Source organism: Phocoena sinus, chromosome 20, assembly GCF_008692025.1.
Source record: "Phocoena sinus isolate mPhoSin1 chromosome 20, mPhoSin1.pri, whole genome shotgun sequence".
NCBI classification, from domain to species: Eukaryota; Metazoa; Chordata; class Mammalia; order Artiodactyla; family Phocoenidae; genus Phocoena; species Phocoena sinus.
The window spans coordinates 52,263,910-52,281,972 of record NC_045782.1 but is presented as its reverse complement, the minus strand read 5'-3'; the positions used below and the strand labels follow the sequence as shown (position 1 = coordinate 52,281,972).

Here is an 18,063-nt window from a genome sequence, read left to right as displayed (position 1 = left end):
ATTGCACACTTTGGCTGAAGGCTGTTGAAATGTTAGGGTCCTTTACCCGAGGGTTGGCTCTCAATCCCCGAGGCAGGTGGAGGGAAATCAGAAAAGATCCTGCGGGCCGCTCTGCCCAGTACCAGGAACTCGCCCCCGCCTGGCCCTCCCCCTCCCCCCCCCCCACCCCCGGGCCTCAACCAGCCACTTGGTAACAGACACTTCCACTTCCTGAGCCCTCTTTCTTCTCCCGCCGCGGGGCGCCGCGCTGAGAGCAGAAACTCACCCCTGCGCGCTCCCATTGGCCGGTGTCATTCACCCTGCCCGAGCGCCCGCTCTCCGTGGTGTGTGATTGGCCCTCGGTGGTCCACACCCTCCACGCGGCCCCGCCCCCCGGAATAAGCAGCCTGGGCGGGCTCTGGAACGCTCAGACTCCGCGCACGGCGGGGATTGGTCCGTGAGCTTCGGCTTCGGCTCCTCGCAGTTCGCGTCCGCCGCTCCCAGGACACCTGCTCGCTCTGCCAGTCCGGCGGCGTGGGCTTTCCCTGCCGCCCTCGCTCTCGTCTCCCGGCCCGCAGGGTGAGAAGAAGGAGTGGACCGTCCCGTCTCCGGACCCCGACCGGACGCCGCTGAGCCGTTGCAGGGCGAGATGAGCACGGACGCGGCGGCCGGGGCGCCTCTTCCCCGGCTCTGCTGCCTGGAGAAGGGTCCGAACGGCTACGGCTTCCACCTGCACGGGGAAAAGGGCAAGGTAGGCCAGTTCATCCGGCTGGTGGAGCCCGGCTCGCCGGCCGAGAAGTCGGGACTGCTGGCCGGAGACCGGCTAGTGGAGGTGAATGGCGAGAACGTGGAGAAAGAGACCCACCAGCAGGTGGTGAGCCGCATCCGTGCCGCACTCAACTCCGTGCGCCTGCTGGTGGTCGACCCCGAGACCGACGAGCGGCTGCAGAAGTTGGGCGTCCAGGTCCGGGAGGAGATGCTGCGCCCCCAGGAAGGATCCGGGCAGACCAAGCCGCCGGCCGTCGTCGAGGAGCAGGGGGCTGGCGGGGAAAATGAGCCGCCCGCCGCCGCGCCGGAGCCGCACGAGGCCGAGAAGAGCCATCAGGAGCGGGTAAGTGCGGGCGCGGGCCGGACGGCGAGGCTGGAACCGGGTGGGAGGGAGAGTAGTCCAGAGACCCAGGCGCCCCGGACGCCCAGCCCTGCTGCCGCCTTGTCTTTCTGAAACTGGATCCTCACGGGGGAGACTGCTTCCGCCCGCCAACCGGGCGAACTGGCAGTTACAGCTTTGAGGCTGCGTCCCGCGACCCCTACTCCCTCTCCCCAGGCTGGGCTGGGACCCTGAGCGCCTTTGGGAGTGAGGGTGAGGGCGAGCGGCTCCAGGGAGTCCAGTCCCCTTTTCCTCGACTCTGTCGGTGGTGTCTGCTCCGGTCCCTTGGGACTCCCAATCCCGCCCCTCCTGGTGCAAATGACCAGCTTTCTCCAGGGCCCCTGGGGGTGGTAAATGAAGCTGGGGTGAGGCTAGAGCGGCCCCGACTTGAAAAAGCTAGAGGAATAACTACGCTCTTTCTGTGTGGAGCTGCAGCGCTGGGAGGGGAGGGGAGGGGGTCACACGCTGGGTTCTCAGGCACTTCCCCCCTTCCTCACAGCCCGTTGGCTGGCGTGTGTATCATTAACTTCAGCCTGGCTGGACTTCATCCTCCTTAAATCCGGTGTGACTTCTAAGAAAGAAGCTCCACCGTCCCAAGGCGATGTATGGGGGTGGGGCTCAGGGAGGAGGCGCAGAGGCGTCTGGTCTGGGGGATGGTGGCAGCTCTGCCACCCAGGGGGATTTATGATTCTCAGGAATGTGAGGAGTAAGCGCTGGCTGGTATCTGGGAGCAGGAAGGAAGACCTTGGAGGAGGAGAAACGGCGGCGGGAGTGGTCCAGCGTTCCTGGGCTGGACAGCGGACAGCAGGTGGTCTTGCCCTGGCATCAGCTGTCTCACTCCAGTCCCTGGACAGCAAGCAGACTGGTTGCTTTCTAACCACGTTTGGTGTTTCCTCTCATGACCCTAGTTTGGATCGGCCGTAGGAGGGGCGGAGGCAAAAGGGAAGTTGTACTGAGCCTGCTGTTCCCCGGAGAGTGAAGGGGGGGGCCCTCAGGGTGGGGTTGTGGGGAGCAGGACCAGGGCATCCCCTGGGCCCGTTTGGCTTCACCAGCTCTCCACCTGCTGGCAGGGGTGTCCGTGGTACCAGTAGGAGCCTCCCTTGACAGAGAAAGGGCACAGTTCAGCCTTTAAGGGTAGTAAGTGGAGCCGGAGAGGGCCGGTTGGTTTGGTGGAGGTGAAGTCACCAGGAGCCCTGTCCAGCCAGAGCTGGGTGCCGAGAACGCCAGGGCCACCAGGCTCCTGCTTTCTGCCGCTAACAAGCTGGCATTGGCAAGGGTGGGGGTGGGGTCGGAGCATCCCTGGCAGGGGTTTGACACTGGGGAGTTGGGACCCATGACCTCTGGTCCCAGGCAGAAATCCAGTTTGAACTTTGTGCCGAGGGCATCGATTGACCATTCCTGTTTTGTTTTTGTTTTTTTTGGACTTCGGCACTGGCACAAGTAACCGGCCTCCCCGACCCGCCCCCCTAGGTTGCAGTCATGTTTAGCTCCTCCTGGTGCCCTTTTGGTTTTGCTGCTGGGTGCAGGAGGGCCTGCGGGGAGCTGGGGGGCGCAGAGGCCAGGACGGAGGCTTGACCTAGCACATGTGCTCCCACCAGGCCACCTGAGAAGCAGCAGAGGTTGGCTTCTGCTCTCTGGGTGAGCGCAGGATGGGGTTGCCCCAGGTAGTGGCGCGACACCTGCATTTGTGTGTATGCTCTGTTGTGCCCGTGGAAGGGAACAGAACCCTCCAGCCAGTCCCGGGGACACCATCACCAGGCCTCTTGGGGTTTCAGGTCAACGAGCAAATCAGAACTTCTCTGAGCCTTGGTTCTCCCATCAATAAAATGAGGGCGTTGGATTCCAGTGACACCTGCCTTCTCTAGAATTTTACAACTAATGGAAAGTCCTTGAGCCCCTAGTGTGCTGGACTGAGCATCTTGTACGCCCAGGCATTTGAATCCCAGCTGTGAGCGGGGTGTCTCTTAGCCTCTGCATGGCCGCCGAGCAGCGTTAAGTCCTTCCGGTAGGAGGTTCCCATGAAATCTGGTACGGTGGGCCTGCAGATGACCCGCCCTGTCGTTGCAAAAAAAGAAGAGAAAAAAAAAGTTAACCGACGTCATAAGAGTTCATCGTTCCGCCAAGAGACACGGGATGTCTATGTAAGGGATACACCCAGCGTTTGAATGTTACCGATCAGTTTGAGTCTGAATTCGTTTGCGAAGTGGGGGCTGTTAATGACATCCCCGTTAGTTCTCAGAAGTGAAAAAGATGTTAGTGGGAAAGTGTCATGCAGAGTGGGTGGCGGTGACATCTCACTGGGAAGAGCGGCCTGGGTCGAGAACGATGCAGGGCAGAGGGCGAGGGGTGCCCATAGTACTGATCTCGGAGGAGGTGGCGGGGTGCTTCCAACTCGGCACACCTCCACCCACGGAGAGGGAGGAGCAACAGCACCTCTGCTCACGGCCCCCCGCAGTCACAGGATGAGGCCTAAATCCTTGAGCTGGGCAGCCGGCACGGGGCCCCGCAGCGGGGGCTGGGCAGGCCTGAGCCAGCTCAGCTGCACTCGCTGGGCCACCGTGAGCGAGCCAAGTTTCTCTAAGCTTCCATTTCCTCTTGTGTAAATTGGGGGTGACAGCAGGGGCCTCGTGGCGTTGGCGGGGTTACCTGAGGATGCCTGTCGAGCCAGTAGCTCAGAGCCTCCACTAAGTAAGTGCTCAGTGAACGTTGGTTGCTGAGATCTGAATTAATACATATCTCACAGTGATGATTACACGCCCACCCAGGGGGCAGCTAGCCCTGGATCTGCCTCTCCCGTAGGGCGCGTGCTGCCGTGGCCAAGCCTGGCATCCGAAAGCGCTCCATCTGGGGTCGCTGTCATTGAAGAATCAGCCCTTCACAATCTCGCAGCCTTCTCTCGCCACCCGCGCCTCTTGTCCCCACCAGCCCACCAAACCACACCGAGGGTCCGAATTCCCTCCCAGCGTGACACGTGCTTTGAGCCTTCGCACCTGATATTTGCACGTGAGAACCCTCAGTCCCCTTCTGCGCCAAGCACGCTCCCCAACACCACTCACCTCCCAGGAAACCTCTCCTCGACCCCACAGGCATCGTGAACTCTTTCCTCACCTTCTACCCCCGTCCTTCCACCACCTTTTCTCACACTGAGCACGCAATATCTCAGTCATCCGTTCGTATCTCCTCCACCAGCCTGTGCTGGGTCCCAAGGGCAACAGCTGTGGCTTATTTATGTTTATATCCCCATCACTGTCCCCGGCAGCGAGCAGGGAGGGGCTCAATAAATAATTTTTGCATGAATGGATGAATTCGAAACAGCCACGGGGGACCTTTGTCCTCATTCATCTCAGCCCAACCCACCTGGGCCTGTTCGTGCCTCGAGAGCACACCCGGAGATTGGAATTCCAGATAGAGCTTTACCGCTCCTTTTTCTTGCCTACTAGCAGCTTCCATTTTAAAACTAGAGAGCCAAAAGTCTGTGAATCCCAGCCCTGTTGCCCTCTGGCTCTGGGACCCTGATTGTTCAGCGTTCCCCACGAGCCTCAGCTTCTGCCTCTGTGAAATGGGGACCCCGACCCCACCCTGCAGGGTTCTGGGAAAGATTTGATGAGATGATGCGGAAGGTGTGTGTTAAGTGCCCAGCGTGGGGTGGGTTCCCGCCACGCCTGACCTTGATCCCAGAGGTACCCCAGGTGGCAAAGTCGGGGGTGGGCACAATTAGCTGGCAGCCTCCAACCTCGTTCCCATGTTTCCGTTTCACACCGACCGAGCTGGAGTCTGCCAGGGCAGAGCAGGGCTTGAGCTGCAGGATGTTTGGATTGGAAATGGACAGGGTGTGACGGCTTGTGTGCTGGTTCCTCCTCTTAAGCCACATACTTGGGATTTCTTTCTCCCCTGGGATAGCCCCTGGTTCTGACCTTCTGGTTCCTGTTCAATCCTGGAGATGATTCTCTTGGAAAGAGAAAGGGGCTTTTTTCTCAAGGAACCCCATCATGTCTCCATGGGGGGGCCCTTCTCTTCCTCCTCGGGCTTCCCATCCCATGGATCCCTGAGGAAGTCAGGGAGTGCTTAGGAATTAGGGGAAGAAGGGGCCTGGCCAAGGTCTTGAGGGTGCTGTGAGCCTCTTACAGAGAGAAACCAGAGCTCTAGACCCCAGTAATGGGAGCTACTCTAAGCCTACTAGTTGCTCGGCCCTAAAGATAGTGATACACACTTCATTGATTTTTTTTTTTTCTTTTTCTTCCCTCACCACAACCCTGCAAATCAGGTATTATTTTCTCCATTTTGTAAGTTGATAAATAATAAGTAAATGGTAGTTATTATATGTGTCTGGCAATGTGCTGTGTACTAAACATGCCTTATCTCAGTTAATCCACATGACCACCCTACGGGGTAGATACTAGCCCCACTGTCCATATGTGGAGACTGAGGCTCCATCAGTGTGGGCGGTGGGCCCCACAGTTCTCAGTAGGGAGCCCTTACCCTGTAGCAGGGCTGTGTCTGAGAACTCCGCTCACTCTGACTCCAGTGTCTGCACGTCCATCCGGCTTGTGTTGTGCTTAAGGGCCTGACCCTCCAGCTGGGTGTCTCCGCCCATCACATTCTGGGCCATACCAGGGCCATCACAGCAGCATAAATTCAGGCTGCTGGAACCAGCTCCCTGCAAGGATCCAGGGCTCCCAGGTGCTTCTGTCCCCAGGGGACACCATCAGGAAAAGTGTCAGCCCCGATGGAAAACCTCGGCGCAGAAGGGGCAGGCTCCAGGCCCCATCCCTTCTCACACGATGGGCCCAGCCGGGAGTCTGGTGACCAAGTTTCTACCCTCATCCCCAGGGCCTGAGAACTGTCCTTGCTGGCTCTGGGGCTCCCCTGTAGCACAAAGGACTCCCCCTGAGAGGCTGATCTTGACGGCCTTGGCCTTCCTCCCCGACCCCTCAGGGTAGGACATTTCACCACATCCCCCAACCCCAGACCATGTTTGGCTTCCTGCGCCCTGAAAAGGACAAGTGATGCGGATGCCCCGAGGCCTGGGTTCTAGTGCCGTCCAAGGCTGGGGGACTGAGGCCGGAGCTCTGACTTCCCAGGGACAAAGGCTCCGGCCTCTCCCTGTGCTTGTTAGAAGGTCGTGATGCCCAGTTGAAACAGCAAAGGCCATGGGGACATAGGGGACAGCCTAAGAGTTGAGAGTGAGACCTCTAGGGTCTGTATGGGCCTTTTTGGCAGGCACTGGCCACGTGTGGCTCTTAGCGCTTGAAATGTGCTGGTTGAAATTGAGATGGGCCGTAAGTGAAAAATAAAATGCACACCAGATTTTGAAAACTTAGTACAGAAAAAAGGATGTAAAATATGCCATTAATAACTTTTAAATGGATTACGTGTTAGAAGGATAATATTTTGGATATGTTGTGTTAAGTAAGATATTAAAACTGATTTCTCTTGTTTCTTTTTACGTTTTAATTTGGCTACTAGAAACGTTAAAGTTACCTACGTGACTGGCATTCTGTTTCTATGGGGTACTGCTGCTCTAGAGCTGAGCTCAAAGCCGACCCTCTTCTCCTATCAGCTGTATGTACTTGAGCGGTTTATGCCACCTGTTTGAACCTGAGTTTCCTCATCTGTGAAGTGAGAGCAATAATACCCTCCTCCCAAAGGGTTACAGTTGGGTCCTGACGAGAATATACACTTATAAAGCCCTGGTGGGATGCTTGGCACTTAGTAAGTGCTCACTAAACGTAGAGCCCCGATTTCACAAGCTCCGAGAAGGTCCTTACAGAGCCTCTTAGGACAGCCCACAGGAGTTAAATCCAGCAACTTCTGGAAGGAGGGTGAGGAGGGATGACGGTAGAGAGCCTGCCAGCCTGGGTGGTGTCCAGCCAGGCCGCAGCCCAGGTACCAGCCTGCTCTATCCCAGGCTTGCCCAGGCCTGGGGAGAACTGAGCCAAACTCTCCATCGGGTGGGTCTCTGGCCAGCACCGGGAGAAAAGAGCCAGAGGGAGAACCTGGCTCGGGGTCCCTGGGCGGGGATGTCAGAGAAGCAGCCCCCACTTTATCACCTGGCTCCCTCCTGGATCCCACCCTGCGGGTCTCCGGAGAAGGGCCTTCCCGCTGAGAAATGGCAGAGCATGAGATCGAGGCCTAGAGTCGCTCCTTTTTTGCAGAGGGAGGTGGCAGCATTCCTCAGTGTGCACAGACCTTGGGCTGGGGTGTCTTCTAGGGAGAAATAAATGAAGCCACATCAGGGCCAGAGATCATGGGTCAGTGACAGCTGAGCCCTTGGTCACCTCCCTTTGGGTGAGGAGAGGATGCCTTCAGCCTAGAGCCTGGACACTGGCCAGCAGTCTGAGCTCCTGGTCACTTCCCAGCCTGCCCTAAGGACAGTGCCCCCGTGCTGCCCAGTCACACGTCACCCCCAGGCAGAGGCAGCTTGCTCCATCCTGGTTTCCTTGAAGAGTTGGCACCAGACCCAGGCCTGTGTCTCCAAGAGACCCGTGGAGCGGCCTGAGCTGCATCCCAGAGCAGCCCAGGCTCCTTACACCCAGTATACCCCACCCCTCCCCTACCAGAACAGCCAGGGCTCCATCTCTCCACCCCCCCACCCCTCCTCCCTTGTTGGGGCTGATTCCCCTGTGTGGGGGCAGGGTATCATTCTTATCTTATTTGCATAAAGAAGAGCCCTCGGCTGGCCGGGCTGGGGGGAAGGGCAGCCTTGGGAGGTGACGAGTCACCTCTGTTGTTCCCCTAGCCACCTCGGTGGTCTTGCTGCTCCTCCAGCCGCCCCTTCTGGGGCCCGGAGATGGCTGGCCTGGGAGAAGCAGCCTGGCTTGTTTTCTATAGGGCCCATCACCATGGCACCGGCCAGGGAGGGGCTGGGCCCAGTGGGGCGTTGGCCCCCAGCCGCCCTCCCCAAGGAGGAGCAGGGAGCGGCCCTAGGCCTGCTCCCCAGAGACGGTCACCAGGATTAGGGTATCGACTTTCCCCGGCTTTCCAGGTGGCTGCTGGTGGTGCCTATTGAATTCCGTGCCCAACATCCGCTCCCTGGGCTGAATGGGTGGAGGTGACTGGGCTCCCTGGGTGAAGAGGACGGAATGGAGCCAGCAGCCAGGGCAGGCCTGTGCAAGGCTCGGGTCAGCCCGAGACCCGCAGGGTGGGAGAAGCCCCCATGGGAAGAGTCTAGAGGCAGCTCTCCTGACGGGGTCTATTCTGGAAGGCAGGTCTGGCATTGTCTGGAAGTGAGAGACTCATCCAGCCCCCAGCCGCCCCAGCCCATTTGCACAGCCCGTCGGCCACCACCGCCTCCTGGTCTTTCCTCTCACTTCTCTGCCAGTCTCCCCACTGAGCAGATCCTGATTTTTGCTTCCGAGCTGCCATCCACACTGGAAGACCCACCTGAACCTCTGAACACGCTGGGGCCGTGTTGCCCTCCGGAGCTGCCACTATGGCACAAGTCCCCTCCTGAGCTCCTGGGAGCCGCAGAGCACCCCCAGGATGTCCCAGGCGTTCCATTTATTCCCCTTGCCCCAGCTCTGGGGGTGTGGGCCCAGAGCAATGGTGGCCAAGCTCCGGCCAGCACCTGACACCTCCCCTCCCCGTCTTCTCTTCTCGGTGCTGACCACACATCCTGAGGGAGCTGCCCCCAGGACTCCTGACAGCACCAGCCTCCACCAGGCTGGGATGGCCTCCTTTGATGGTCTGACTCAGCAGCTGGCAATGACACCTCCTAGGGGCAGCTGGGGGAAGGGTGGAGAGCAACACGGGAAGAATGGGAAGCCCCCCCCCCATCCCCATGGGAAGGGAGGGAGCCTCTGAGGACTGGGGAAGATGGGAGCTGGGGTGGGGCTCTATACTTGTCTGGGCACTTCGGAAAACGCCTAGGGTTTCCTTGTCCCCCGCCCCAGCCACCCCAGAAAGCAACGGAACAGGTCCCAGTACAGGGGGAAGGGAGCAGCGGAGGCCTGGGCCCTGCAGGTGGATCTACCATGAGATCCTCATGGCTTGGCGCCAGCAGAAGTAAGTGAGGTGCATACGACAAGTCACCAGGCAAGGGTCCCCGGGGTGAAAGGTGCTGAGGATCAGTGAGGGAAGCCCGCGGCACAGAGACGCATCATGGGGGCAGCCAGTGCCGCCCCGCCAGCCAGGAGGACACCTGAAGCCGCCGGGCCTGCTCGCCGCCGTGTCGCCCCGCGAGAGGCCGCGAGCCTGAGCCTCGGAAGGAAGCCTGCGGTTTCATCATCTCCTTGCCCCTCCCAGCAGAGGCCGCAAGCGGTGTTTGCAACTCCCCACCTCCAGTGGGCCTCCTCCCAGCCTGGGCTTGGGTCCTTCCAGGGATGGTGGCGGGAGCACAGGTCCCAAGTCAGAGCCCGGGGTGGCGTCCTGGCTTCTCCACCGTGAAGCTCTGACATCAGGCAATGGGCTTCCTGTCTCAGTTTCCCCATCTCGAGAACAGGGGTCAGGCTTAACCCTCACCCTACCCCTAACCCTATCTCGAGGCTGGGGGGAAGGCTCTCTGGAGTGAGGGGCGGCCGGGGGGAGCAGAGACATCAGGGCTGCCCTCTCCCTTCCCCGTGATTCACCCTCCCCGCTTTCTCAGGGTGACTGCAGAGCACTGCCCGGCTGGGGCAGAAAGCTGAGCCTGCCCTGCGGTAGCAACTGGTCGGACCTGTTCCTGTTCCCCTGGGCCTGGGGGAGGGCTGGGCTGGCAGCTCCACAGAGGGATTAGCTTGAGGGGAAAAGAGCCTCACTCCCGGAACTAGATCCCGGTGGGGGGCAGGGGCTGCAGGCTGCGGGAGGGCCTCCCCCCCCACACCCCAGGGGAAGCAGCGGGAGGGGGGCATCAGCAGGGGGGTGGGCCTGCAGTGAGGACCGGAAGGGATGAGGAGAACTGGAGAAAAGAGGGTGCCTCCGTGGGCGCCCCCCACTTCTTTATGCTCACTTAACTGTCTCAGCTGTGGTCTGGGGTGAAGTGAGAGCGCACGGGGCCTCTAGCCCAGATTAGGGTAAACCCAGGCCTAAACGTCGCCTCACCCCTCCTTCCTGTCTTGGCCTCTCCACACCCCCTACCAACATCCTGAAACACACAAAGGCCCACCCAGGCATCTAAAGGAAAGCAGAGTCACCCTCCTCCGGCCACCTCCCTACCCCTCCCAGAGCAGAGGGGTGGGGACTGAGGCTTCACTGCAGATGGCAGCCGCCTCCTGGGGCCAGCGAGTTGGGGCAGGAGGCCTGTAAGCCCTCCCCTCCCTCCCCACCCCTCCCTTGCCTTCTCCTCTCCCAGCTGGGGAGTGAGGTCTCAGAGCTACCCGGCACCCCACCCCACCCTCAGAATCTCACTTCTCAGCCTGTATTGATATTAGCAACGATGGCAAACCGGGCACAGAGATTTTAGCGTGGTCAGGTGTTCCCACATATGTTAATTACCCCCTGGACCTCCTAGCAACCCTGGCACCAAGAATGGTCTACAAACAATGAACCCTAGGCTCTGAGAAGGAAATTACTTGCCCCAGGTCACATAGCTCCTAAGCGGGAGATACCTGGCAGCCGGGTGATAACCCAGAGCTAGCAGGCCTGGGAGAAGGGGGAGAGGCACCCCAAGTCGGTCATGGGCTCAGGCCTCTGGCCCCCTCACACTGTATTCCCTCCGTCTTGTAAACGTACCCCAGGGCTGCAGCTTCTAAGCTAAGCTGCTTAGGCTGGTGAAAACCGTTCTCGGCGGAGGGTCTGAGTGTGTAAGGGCGATCTTCTTGTACCTTTTCCGTGGGTCCCCTCCCCAGGCCATGGCCACAGCCACATGGGGCTCCCCACCACTCCCCTCCCCATTCGGGCTCCTTGGGGACCCACACGGTTTTTGGGGTTCTTTTGCTGCCTTTCCCCTCAGCCTTGGTTCTGCTGGTGGGATGTGCCTGTCGCGTCCGGGACCCCTGGCTGTGCCTCCCTCCGGTCTGTGGTCATCTGGCCCCCAGCTCCTTTCTGGCTGGGTCATTTTGCTTGGTGGGGACGAGACAGGAGTCCGTGTGGGCAAGGAGAGGCTTTACTGTAAACATGCTGACCAGCTTTGAGTAACCAGCTGCCCTTGCTTCCCCCGCTGCAGACAATAGGGTACAGAAGGGCTGGGGGTCCCCAGTCACTGTCCCAGGTACCCAGCCAGGCTGGCAGGGATGCTACCCCCTGAGAGATGAGGTAGTGATCAAAATAACGTGGTTACCCTTAGAATGTCAGAAGGGGAGAGACTTGAGCTAATCTGCTCCCACCCCGCATTTGCCAGAAGAGGGAACGGTGGCCTGCCCAGGGTCACCTGGCCAGGTTGCTGCAGGCGGGGGTCTTGGGTCTTCTGAGTCCCAGGCCAGCACGTAGGATCTCAGCAAGGTTGCGTCCTCCCCCAGTTCTCCTTGGTGGGGAGGTGGGGTCAGGCACGGAGCAGGGACGGCGGAACCCGGGGTGCTGTGGGATGACCGTGGCCCCTCCTTTCTCCCCGCAGCATGAGCTTCGGCCTCGGCTCTGCGCCATGAAGAAGGGCCCCAACGGCTATGGCTTCAACCTGCACAGCGACAAGTCCAAGCCAGGCCAGTTCATCCGGGCAGTGGACCCAGACTCGCCCGCTGAGGCCTCGGGGCTCCGGGCCCAGGACCGCATCGTGGAGGTAACGCTTCTTGCTTTCCTCCCAGGCTCTTCCTTCCTGGCTGCAGGAGGCCTACCCTGCGGCAGGCGTCACATCATTGCTCCTTCACTATTAGCCTGTGAGGCTCGGGCAGCCCAGAGATACCAGACAGATGGATGGATGGGAGACGGGGGAGGATGGTGGGGGAGTGGGAAGGAAGGAAGGACAAAAGGAAGGAAACATGGGGGACTTCCCTGGCGGTCCAGTGGTTAGGACTGTGCGCTTCCACTCCTGGGGCCTGGGTTCAATCCCTGGTCGGGGAACTGAGATCCGCAAACCGTGCGGCGTGGCAAAAAAAAAAAAATTTTTTTTAAAAAAAGGGAGGAAGGAAAGATGGGTGGTGGATGGATGGAGAGATGGACTGACTTCTCTCCTGCCTGGATCTCCCCTGGGCTCTTCGTCACCGAGCAGACACACTCAGCTGTCCACGATTCACCCGTCCATCCAGCTAGATGTCTGGGGCGACCGCCAGAGCTTCCCTCTGCCCAAGGCCTTCATGCCAGGCACAAGGATGGGGGCAGGAGGATGAAATCCTTCTCCCAAGTGGGGCTCTCAGGCACACTCTTACACTCTTGTGCTATGCTCGTTGGGAGAGGAAACGTGAACCAAGTGTCTTGGGGCCGGTCCCAGAATCTCAGTCTTAGAACCTTAGAGCTGGAAGATCAGCTCTCCCAAGACTTCTCATTTTACATGTGAGCAAACCAAGGCCCAGGGAGGGAAGTACCTAGAAAAGCTGGGGCCCAACTCAGGCCTCCCAGATCTTTCCCGTCCCATGTCACAGCTGTGTTTGTTCAGTCTTGGCCGGCTATTTTCTTTGGCTTTTCCCACGTGTCCTGCCTCCCCATCTGACCATCAGGTGGGAGGATCACTTGGCCTGGTTCAGGACTCCACAGGCAAGGGGGGGCTGAGTGTCCCCCAGTTGCCAACTGGCCGAGGACAGAGAGAACCCCTTGTACTGCTTCCAGCTGCCCCCGCCCACCCCGGAACTGAGACCTGTGCCAGTAACCCCTGCCCCCACCCACAGGTGAACGGGGTCTGCGTGGAGGGCAGGCAGCACGGGGACGTGGTATCCGCCATCAAGGCTGGCGGGGACGAGGCCAAGCTGCTGGTGGTGGACAAGGAGACCGATGAGTTCTTCAAGAAATGCAAAGTGATCCCGTCTCAGGAGCACCTGCATGGTGAGCTGGGCAGGGCGGCCCGAGGCCCCCAGGTCAGGGTTGTGGGCCGGTGCTCTAGACTCTACTGTGTCCCACGGGACGGGAGGCAGACGGTGTAGGTTGGGAGAGAGGGTCAGGGAGAGGACGCCGGCGCTGACATTGGGTTTCTGAGGGTGGCATATGACGGGGGGGAAGCTGGCACGAGGGATGGCGAGATGGAAGCGAGCTGCCGATTGATTCCCAGGCCAAAGTCGCAGCGCCGGAGGGAGGCCTGGGCCCCCACCCCTCTCCCCGCCCCCGCCACAATCTCTCAGGGCAGTGCTGATGCAAGGAAAGGGTTAAGTCTGGAGAGGTTTCCAGCCTTAGCTTGGTCAGATCAGAGTCCAATGACAGGGCCCAGTACCTCCCCTTCCCTTCTCTCAGGTTGTCTTGGAAACCCAGGCTCGCTGGCTCTAGAGAGCAGTGGGTCCCTGGGCCCCTGCCCTTCCCATCCCCCGCATCACCCTGCCAAGCCTGGCACCTCCCCCACCCTAGCCCAAGCCAAATGGGGCAGGGCTGCTGCACCAGGACAGGGAGGAGTTGAGTGGTGCTCTGCTCCCTGGTCTGGACTTTTCTCCCTGGGAAGATGGCTCCTGGAGGGGTGGGGGGCTGGGTGGTAAATCTTTGGACTTTGCAATGGGTGGGGCCTCCCTGAGGGTCATATTTGTAGCAGATGGGTCCACACAAAGGTCCTGCCACAAACTTAGATCCCCAGCTGGGGGGGCCCAGTGGGTTCCTGGAGGCGGGGACGGGTGAGTTAGAAGTCGCTAGCAGACCCTGGGCATGGGAGGTGGGTACCCCTTTACCCTTGGCTCCCAAGTTCATGGAAACCGGGTTACTCAGATAATCCCCTTTCTCATTAAGGGGGAAACTGAAGCCAAGAGAAGCCCCCAGCCTTGTTCTTGGCAACATGGTATGGGAAGACACAGCTGAAATCTGGATTCCCCTCAGCTGCTCAAATACCTCCCCCGGCCTCCCCCAGCATCCTTTTCTGCCCCCCACCCCCAAGTCATCAACCCTCAGACATTCCTCCCTCCTCTGTCTCCCTCTGGCTGGGTGGGAACACCCTGGGAACCTCAGTGCCTGCAGCCTCTGGCCAGAGGACCTGCACAGGGAGACCTGGGGGTGGGTACTCTCCCCAGGTGACCCTCCTCCCAGCTGGATGTAACTCTCCCCATGGAGAGGAATGCCCCCTCCCAGCGGCTGCCTCCCTACCACAGTGAGACAGCCTACAGCTCATGGGTGAGGGGCTGCTTGCAGGGGGATGGGAGTGAGTGTCCCCATGTCCCAGCAATCCCCTGCCCAGCCACCGTGGGAAGGCTGGGTGGTCGTCAAGTATGCCTGCCTTGTGCCGGGGCCACGGTCCAGGGGAGGAGAAAGACACATGCTGATCTTAAGCTAAGAGTTCAGAAGAAACCCACCAGGCTGACCAGTCCCCAGAGACGGAACAGCCCCCCCTTGCAGCCAGGTGGGGTGTCTACCCTGAGTGAGCCCAGGGAGGGTGACCCCAGGCCCGGTGTCTCTCCCTCTGACCCCTTCTGCCACCACCAGGTTTCCCATTGGCTGGGGGAGGGCACACCCAGGACTCTGCCCTGAGCCTTCTGGTCCCCCCCGCCCCCGATCCCCACACTGGCCAGTAGGAGTTGGGGTTCTTTTCTTTCAGCTGATGCAGGTACTAATCATAACCAGGGTGTGGTCCCAGTTCTGGTGATGCCACCATCACCTAGGAAGCATTTGAAAGATACTGATTCCTAGGCCTGTCCCAGACGCACTGAAGCAGAAACTGATGCGAAAGCCCAGGAATCTGTATTTCCAACAAGCTTCCCGGGTGGCTGGTAGGCAGCCAGCCTGGAATTTCAGCCCCCTCTAGGACAGCGCTTTTTTTCAAACAGCTCCTTACTCATCAGTGGTTCTTGGGATTAATCGAGTAGGCAGAGGCCAGCATCTTTTTTTTTTTAATGAAACTGAATAGAAAATATCAAAAAGCATTGCGATGTAGTAAGGGCAAGTCGTTTCGTTAAACTTTTGTCACACACGCATAATGTATGTGGGTGCTGGGTTGTCAAAATGTCAAAGGTACTCACGGTGGGTGGCAGTCAGGAGACTTTTAAACACCGACCTTGGGGAACATGATCTGCTTATCTGCCCAAACCCCACAACTTCACTGCCTTCCATGCCCCACTCCATCGGCATTCCCCAGAGCGTGCCTCACCTCCGCTCTTTTCTCCTTCGCCTAGGTCCCTTGCCTGAGCCCTTCACCAATGGAGAGATCCGGAAGGTAAAGGCAGACCCCTAATTGCTTCTCTGGCGCTGAGTCCTGGGGTGCAGGGGGAGGTGGGAGGTGGACAGCATCTGGCTCAGGTGGAAACTACGGGTTTCCAGGCTGCTCCCTCCTGGGCCCCAAGCTATGTAACTGCCCGTGTATCCCTCAGCCCCCGCCTGGGCCCAAGGCAGCGGGGAGGGAGAGGGGCCTGGCCGGCCCGTCCGCAGCCCGCCATCCTGAGTGCCAAGCTCCGCCTCTAGCTCCCCACCGCACAGAGGCAGCCATTCTTCCCCCCAAGAACAGAGCTGCAGTGTCTGGCCGCGCGCTCCCCGGCCCCTGCTACTTCCAGTCTGGGCTGGAAGAACAAAGCCTGTCCTCCCCGGACAGAGGGAAGAGGAGGCAGTGGAGGCTGGGGGGAGATGGCGGGGCCCGGTGGCAGCTGGGGCCACAGAGGAACCCAGGCAGGAGCTGAGCACCAAGCCACAGCCCTGGTCAAGGCCTTGGCTCTAGGATGGGCCGACTCGCTGTCGGACCACGGAACGGGAGCTCTCTGCAGGGTCTGCTCAAAGGCTTCCCTTCCCCAGGGGCTCCTGCTGGGGGACAGACACAGCAAGGGGCTGGCCCTGGACCACCTGAGCCTTCTGTCACTCTACCTGTGGGTCTAGAACTCTCATCCACCTCCTTCCTTCAAAGCCCTTCTTGGCTGCTTTGGGGTTAAGATTTCAAGAATCCCGGGGTCAAGTCCAAGTAAACAGTCAGATGGGCTGCAGGAGATTCAGGGAGCATCACGGGCGTTCCCCACGCCAAGCAAAGATGCTCCCAGTGTCCCCACACTCCAGGAGGCCCCTCCTGGGTCGCCGTCCCAAAAGGCGAGTCAGCCCCAAAGGCTGCATTGGGAGGACTGGGGCGGGTAACTCAGCTAATCCCACGATGGATGGTTCCTCCTGCCTGGGTGGTGGAACCGGGCTACCCTCTGATCCTTGGAAGAATGTGAAAATGTAAATCCTTGAGGGGCCCTGGCAGGCTCAGGCGGTGGGGCTCTGGGGTGGATAGCAAGGGCTTAAGTGGAACTTCTCAGACCGAGGCGCCTGTCTTCCCTGGGAATGCCCTTCCTCGCCCAGGACTGCCCACCCCATGCCCTGCCCACCCACACGCCTCCTCTCTGTGCCAGGAGAATAGTCGTGAAGCCCTGGCCGAGACAGCCTCCGAGAGCCCCAGGCCAACCCTGGCAAGATCCACCTCCAGTGACACCAGTGAGGAGGTAGGCTGGCCGGCTGGGCGGAGGGGGGTGGCACTGGGTGACAGGAAGTCCATTCCCAGGCCACATTTGATCCTGGCACACCAGCCTGTGTGGAGGTCACATGCTGAGCCACGTTCAGTTCTTGTGACCTGGCTTCCCTGGGCACCGCCCCAAGGGAGCCACCTCGCCAAGGCACTAACTCCCGCACTCTGCCGCCCCCTCCTCTTTACAGCTGAATTCCCAAGACAGCCTCAAGAAACAGGACTGCACGGCACCCTCATCTACCTCCTCCTCCTCCGACCCCATCCTGGACTTCAACATCTCCCTGGCCGTGGCCAAAGAGAGGGCCCACCAGAAGCGCAGCAGCAAACGGGCCCCGCAGATGGACTGGAGCAAGAAAAACGAACTCTTCAGCAACCTCTGAGTGCCCCAGCCACCAGGAAGGCTGGCAGGGCCGGGCCAGCCCCACACCCCGACCCGGCTCCTTTTCCCTCTTCCCCACTTACCCCCAAATCGACATACAAATCAGCACCAGCATCTCCTCTCTTGGCAAATCTGACTTTTTTCTAGAGAACTGTGTTCTTCCCTTACTTCAGGGAAGGTGACTTTTTCCGTCCTGGCCCCAATCAGAAAGCAGCCTGTCCCCCACTGGGTGCTTCAGCCTACCAGGTGTCCCGATGCCCCCCTCCTGGGACATCACTGGGACCTCCACCGAGCAAGGATCGTGGGACTGGGCGAGAGGTCACCTTCCCACATGACCCCAAGTGATGACTGGGTCCAGGATTGATCGAGGACTCAGATCACAGCAACATCTCAGAGTGGACAGGGGGCCGCCATCCTCAGCTGTGGCTTGGGCATCTTATTTTTGTTTGATTTTTTTTTTTTTTTTTTTTTTTAAAGAGTGCAGTACCACAGACTTTAGTAGCGGGACGTCCGTTTCCTTGATTAACGTGATTTTACAGGTTGTTGCGTCCAGGACATAGCAGCGGCCTTAGCCTAGAACTTTTTTGTTTCTGCTCCCACCCCCCAGAGACCTGGGCAACACGGGGAGGGTTTCGCCACCCGCTGCCCAGCCCTGAGCCAGGCACAGTTGTAAGGAAATGCTATCGAAATTGAACCGGTTTCTCCAAACTGCCTTGGCCTCTGTGTTTTCCTTTGGAGCTCTGTCCATGGGTGTTCCCGGCGTGGCCTCTGGCAGAGAGGGTAGGGAACAGCTGGAAGGAGGGGAGGTGGGGTGGCTTTATCCCGAGGGCCTTGAGCCTATAGCTGCTGGGTGGCCCTGCCGAGGTGTCCCCCCCCCCCCCCCCCGCCACCACCCCACGTGCTTGGCTCACTGGGGCTGCCCTAGAGGGACATTCATCAGGGAACGTGGGAGCTAAACCCACGTGCTCGGAGGGCGCCGGGAAGGCACCTCGGATTCCAGGAGCGTTCAAACTGAATTCACGATGGAGCCAGACTTGGAAAGAGAAGGCTTCATCTTTCTACCCACAGCCAGCGAGGTACAGGAGTCCCAGGAGTGACCTGAGCTGGTCCCAGATACTCTCATCTTATCTGGCCGTGGACCTGACTGGAGGGACTGGGGGAAAACAA

General features: G+C 59.6%; 1 protein-coding gene across 1 annotated transcript; it reads left to right on the top strand.

The window, feature by feature from the left end:
* The first annotated feature begins 398 nt into the window (after positions 1–398).
* On the top strand, positions 399–17,607 carry SLC9A3R1 (SLC9A3 regulator 1). The gene is made up of 6 exons (XM_032617346.1): positions 399–1,090; positions 11,595–11,756; positions 12,799–12,952; positions 15,208–15,248; positions 16,405–16,494; positions 16,706–17,607. Exons 1-6 carry the CDS (start codon positions 629–631, stop codon positions 16,895–16,897), a joined length of 1,101 nt encoding a protein of 366 aa, XP_032473237.1. The 5' UTR covers positions 399–628; the 3' UTR covers positions 16,898–17,607.
* The last annotated feature ends 456 nt before the right edge of the window (positions 17,608–18,063 follow it).